The sequence below is a fragment of the Nestor notabilis genome, unplaced genomic scaffold (assembly GCF_000696875.1).
Source record: "Nestor notabilis isolate BGI_N333 unplaced genomic scaffold, ASM69687v1 scaffold9596, whole genome shotgun sequence".
NCBI classification, from domain to species: domain Eukaryota; kingdom Metazoa; phylum Chordata; class Aves; order Psittaciformes; family Psittacidae; genus Nestor; species Nestor notabilis.
In genome coordinates, this window is record NW_009932417.1 from 111,488 (window position 1) to 116,956 (window position 5,469).

The window sequence follows — 5,469 nt, forward strand, 5'->3', positions numbered from 1 at the left end:
CCCTTCCCCACCTGCACCCAGCCCATCGCCCCACTTACTCGCATTTGAAAGATTTTAATAGCAATACTGCACTACTCTTCCCTGCTCACAAAAGCACACACCGTGGACAAGTGATTCTGCCAGGAGGAATAGTCAAGACAAGGAGGAAGATTAGAAGCAGTTACTGAGAGGTGTTACAACAGCATAGCTAATCCTCTGCTAAGCTGCCCAATGCTGTGAAATTTGAGAATTTCTTTGCACATGCAAGTATTTTCACTATAATGTATGAGAGTCAGATCCAAGGGCTGAGCGGAGAAGAAGAAACAAGAGCATTAAAGAGCACTGGGGGAGGTGGAGCCAGGAACTTCCCATTGCTCCTGATCTGCCCCTCACCCAGGCACCCCTTCTCCATGGGATCCTCATCCATGAAGGGTCCCACACCACCAGCAGCTTTTAGACCTCTTTAGAAAAACTTAACACACGACATGCAGTGCCTCACATAGCAGCTCTTGCCCAGGGTTATATCCTCATTTCCTGGCAGAGCACGCGCAAATCAATGGGCTGCTTTTATGGTTTGGCTTTTTTTTTTTTCTTTTCCTCCCTGAGGAGCATGAATTTCTATTCCAAGGCTAAGTCGTGCTTCAAACACACGGAGCAGCATATGTTATTTCTTCACCTACCAATCAAGAGACTAGAAGAAACCAGCCTGGTACTTATATATCTGCCATTTCATAAATGCTAGGCAATACCCTAGAACTGTCTTCATCGCAGCATCCAGTCTGTCCCAGCAGACAGCCCAAGAAAAGGAGGCGATACAAACGATGAAAAGAAGCCAGGCTACAGCAACCAAAAGGTTCAGTTTTGAAAAACAGTCATTTTAGTGGCTAGAAATAAGGAGCAACAAATTTGTCACTTGTCTTTCATACCTTGTCTGCACATACTCTGCATAAACACCCCTGAAGAGTTCATACAGTGCAAAACTGGCTATGCCAACTCTGCACCCGTTTGACAGAATCCTAAGGATCTGCCTGCAACTATAAAGACTCCTGGCCATGATTTCACACTGATGGCACCAAAGGAACAAACAAGAAGCAGCACATTTGGCCCATAGCGACCTAGCAGCAAGAGACACAACCGTAGGAACTGGTTCCAAAGGCAACTTGGGACATCGCAGGGCAAGGAGATCCCGAAGCAAGGGGGCTGCCAGCTAAGCAAGCATTGCTTCATAGGGACAGACAGAGAGACAGACAACAGCAGCAGTTCTAGGAACGAGCCTTGCCCAAGAACTCCAAAAATAAGTTACAATTTCTCAAAGCAGTCTTTCAGTCAAATATATTTGATGTAATTAAAAATGAAAGGTAGATGAGGAGAATTAAGTTCCCCTCAATTTAGACAGGAACTCATATCTTAAAATGCACCAGAGGCGTAGAGTAATCTTCCAGAAATGTTTTCCCTGTCACATCTTACTGTTTAATTATATATTACCATTCCAAGCTAACATGACATATTTTAAGTGAGTTTGTCTTTTTTCCATAATTAATCATAGCAAAGACTCATCTGTTCTTCAAGCCCAGTGATGACAGCGCTGTTTTCACCACTGTAAGGCAATCATCCCACAGCATTCCTTCCTGAAAGCTATTGCAACAAGAAAAGCTCACCTATCTGCACAAGATGCCTTTAGAAGATATAAATCAGCTCCATATACATTACTTCATACTTTAGGGAAGTAAAAGAGGGAAAACGACTTTTCCATAGCAAGCAATCATACAGACACAGGCTAATAATGCTAAGTAAATGCTAATTATAAATATATAATCCCAACATAACCACCCAGGAACAAGTAATCCTACCCCTTAAATATCAGATACTCAGAGCCATCAGCATCCACCACTGGTGCAGGAGGACGGAAGGCAAAGAGACTAAGCCTCCCTTATAATTACCAAGGCCAAAAGTTATTTTAAAGGCAGCTTGGGTCACCAACATATTCTATTCTAAGTGCAGAAGATGCATCTTCAAAAATAACTTGTAGCTACTTGTAGATCAGTGCTAGCAAACTATCTAATCAAAGAAGAGACACATCCAAAGCAGGAAAATAAGAAATGCTAATTGGACAACAAAGAAGCCTGTCTTTCTTTTTTTAGTACCATAAGTCACAAACCTGATATTACTGGACACACACACACAAGACTTTTGCTTTGGAAAAATCAAGCATTTATCACTTAGAACAGTTACAGCATATGGCACATTCACAGAAAGTTTTCTTGCTGACTGCTCAAGGCAAAGGCAGTTCCAACAATCAATAATACACGGGTATCTCTGTTCAACATGTTTTATCCTTCACCCTCTGCATCTGAACTCCCCAAAGGATGAATTAAAAACTTGCAAAATTACTTCCCCCCACCCCCATCTGTGAAATCCTGTGACACACACGTTTGGGGTTTAGTGGAGTTACTCAGTACAAGCAACAAATAGAAATCCAATGCACTGTTAATTGATTTTGATTGCTCTGTAAAAAAATTTATTATTTTTGGCAGTCCTGATATATCCTTCGCATGGTGTGCTGGTAGTTCCCCAATTACAAGTCCTTACAAAAAAAGGTTACATAGCTTGCTCTGCTTATAAAAACAGGCATAAATGGGCACCACACTGCCCAGAGCAGATGTGAAACTTTGCATGCTTTCTTACAGTCATGTAATAAACGTTAGATCAAAGCTCGAGTTTTCAATAACCAATCACTGTATTAACAGTGACACCCTTATGGCTTTTTAGGTGCTTTCAAGTTTTCCAAAGCAAGATAACTGAAGCAGCAACGACTACAAAGAAGACAACATATTCAGTTTCACAGGTTGCTAGTGACCAAAGTTTACAGTTGTATCCAAGTATTTGGATACATTTTTCCTAGTGGCACTCTTTGTTAAGGCCTGACCTCCAAAAGAGAATTTCCTTCCAAGTTATAACAAAATACAAGATTTAGCCATGTATCTTAACCATCAATTTCAGAAGATGAATGTATTTAAATAACCAAGATATCCTGACAGCTTCATGACCTGTTCAAAAAAGATGAAGAACATGTTGAAAAGGACACAGACAATTGCCCAGGAGAGCACAGAGAGGGAGAGTGATCTTTACAGAGGACACTATACATCTCTCTTCTTTCATTTACAAGAATAGATTCAACTCTATTTCAGTGTTCCTATTTAAAAATGCTAAGGAATAATATGCACTCAATAATATTATGACATATATCAATATTATGACATATTAAATCACTAGAAGTGGGGTTTGTATCTTATTTGTTAAGAGTGAAAATATTAAAGGCACATTCACATGCTCTTTTTAATCAAAGTGCTAAAGAATTCCCATATCACAGGTGCTGAACGCACAGAGTAGAGAGAAACAGAACAGCAGCCCATTTTCAACCACAAAAGAAAGGAAGTGCAGATCCTAAACCTTGCCTGCTTCTGCTATCCATAGCCTCAAAACCCAAACAGAGCCCTAGCTACCCCAAATATGAGTATGTTATAAGGTAGTAACGCTTTTAGCCTACTTCAGTCACTCAGACTGTAAGGAACATCCCGTGATGGAAAAGTCTTCCCAGAAAAAAAAAAAAAAAAAAAGACGACTCAGTTTTCCTAAGTATCAAAATCAGTATTCTCTTTTCCAGATATCTAGGAAAAATGGAAGCCCAGCTTGTAATATTTTTTCCCTGGTCCTGACAACTAGCCTTTAATTTGCTGCCATCCGTACTTCAAGAAACTTCAGCCCCTTCATTAGGAAATCCCTCCCACAGGTTTACTCATAGTGAATGGAACATCCAGATCCAAACCAGAGTATTATTTAGAAGAGATGGATGATTTAAGCTCAATCTTCACTCACCATTTTTAACTTATTGTGCAAGTCTTTTAGCCTTGGGAGTATTAGAATATACATCGTTTTCTCATTAACAAAGAAGAAAGTTAAATGGGTTGTAACAGGAGATTTACAATCGTCTGCTCAAACCAAAACAACAGAACTTACTGTACAATCTATTCATCCAAGGAAAACCTCAAATACAGCCATGTTTCCTCAGACATCCTATAAAACTGTAGTACTTGGGTACATATATGCATACAAACTGCAAGCCATTCCCAAACTCAGAGCCCTCAGAGGTGCTGACTACACATTTATAATCAAGGAAAGTTATATCCAAAGGTTTCAAAATAACAGCAGAAAATGTAAACCAGCACTACAGAATCTGAGATGGAAAACCACAAGAATTTGTTTCATAAACTACACTTCCAGAAGTTTAGAAGAAGACTGCCTCAAAAAGAAGAGGTCTAAGAAACAAACTATTCATTCACCAGTGGGACCCAGATTCAAACCCACATCCCACATAATATGACATATCAGATCACCACCAACTGAAAAGCTACAGTTCTTAACGTATGGAACATTAAAAAAAAAAATACAGTTAGGCTTCCAACATTGAAGGAAAATATTTCGACAACAGGAACACTTTGCATTGAAGAGGAAAAAAAAGAGCCTTTGAGGCTAAAGAAGTGAGCATCCAGTCTCTAGATGCAGCACAGATTTCGATCAAGGTTTAAACAACTCGCTTCTGTCCCTCCAAAGCCTCTGTTCTCCCTGATAAAACAAGGGTACCTCCTCTCCCACCCCAGCATCCGTCTGAGCCTCTGAAGACTCAAATGTGCAACAATCAAAAAGAAAACCCCATGTTTTTTCAATAACCTTCAGCTCCGTTACATGAACATTTTGCTAGAGGAAATGCCTGAGTGAGTAGCCTTAGACAACTGTTTTACATTAAGGAGGAAGCATGTTAATTTACTGCACGAGTACTACTGCAATATGCACTTTTAGGAGGTACAGTATTGCGGCCACAGTTGCCATTTTCAGCGCCTGAGAATAAACACAAAAGCTGCCAACTTTAGGTTGCATAAGAGCACTTTAAGCGCATGGTTATTTACAAAAGTGAGGTAATTATAATGCAGGAGGTGGATCCCAAACAAACAGACTTGACTAACACTGTCCAAAAAAAAAAAAGAGAGATCTACAATTACTATTACTTAATTGCAGGACAGCTGCACAAACAGCCTTGCTGTACTACCAATATACAGCCGAAAAAACAGTTGGAGAAACATGCTGATGGCAGAAGCTACACACAGAGGGGAAAAAGGGGAAACGGTGCTTTTTGTCACAGCTTACCTGATCGGGACTTAATGATATCGCTGAACTCGCTGTGTCCCCCAGCAGGTCCTTCCTCCTGGTCGGAGACACGGGCCATCCTCACGGGCTGGGGTGCGCCACGGGCACAGCCTAAGTCCGTCGGGAGAGGGTTCCCATGAAGGACCTCAGCTCAGCACCAGCACCTACAGCACAGGACCGGGAGCAGAGATACAACGTAACTCCATGGGCTACACCAGGCGCGACTCCACACGCGAAGCACAGCCCGGGACCAGCTGGACAACTGACTAGTGACCAAGCGGCTGCTCC

General features: G+C 41.2%; 1 protein-coding gene across 1 annotated transcript in view; it reads right to left on the minus strand.

Annotated features, from left to right (window-relative positions):
* The window catches only part of LOC104407187 (utrophin-like), a 116,645-nt gene extending 111,385 nt beyond the window's left edge, over positions 1 to 5,260 (minus strand). The window contains 1 exon segment of the mRNA XM_010016388.1: positions 5,182 to 5,260. Within this exon segment, the coding sequence (XP_010014690.1) occupies positions 5,182 to 5,260 (79 nt within the window).
* Positions 5,261 to 5,469: the final 209 nt, after the last annotated feature.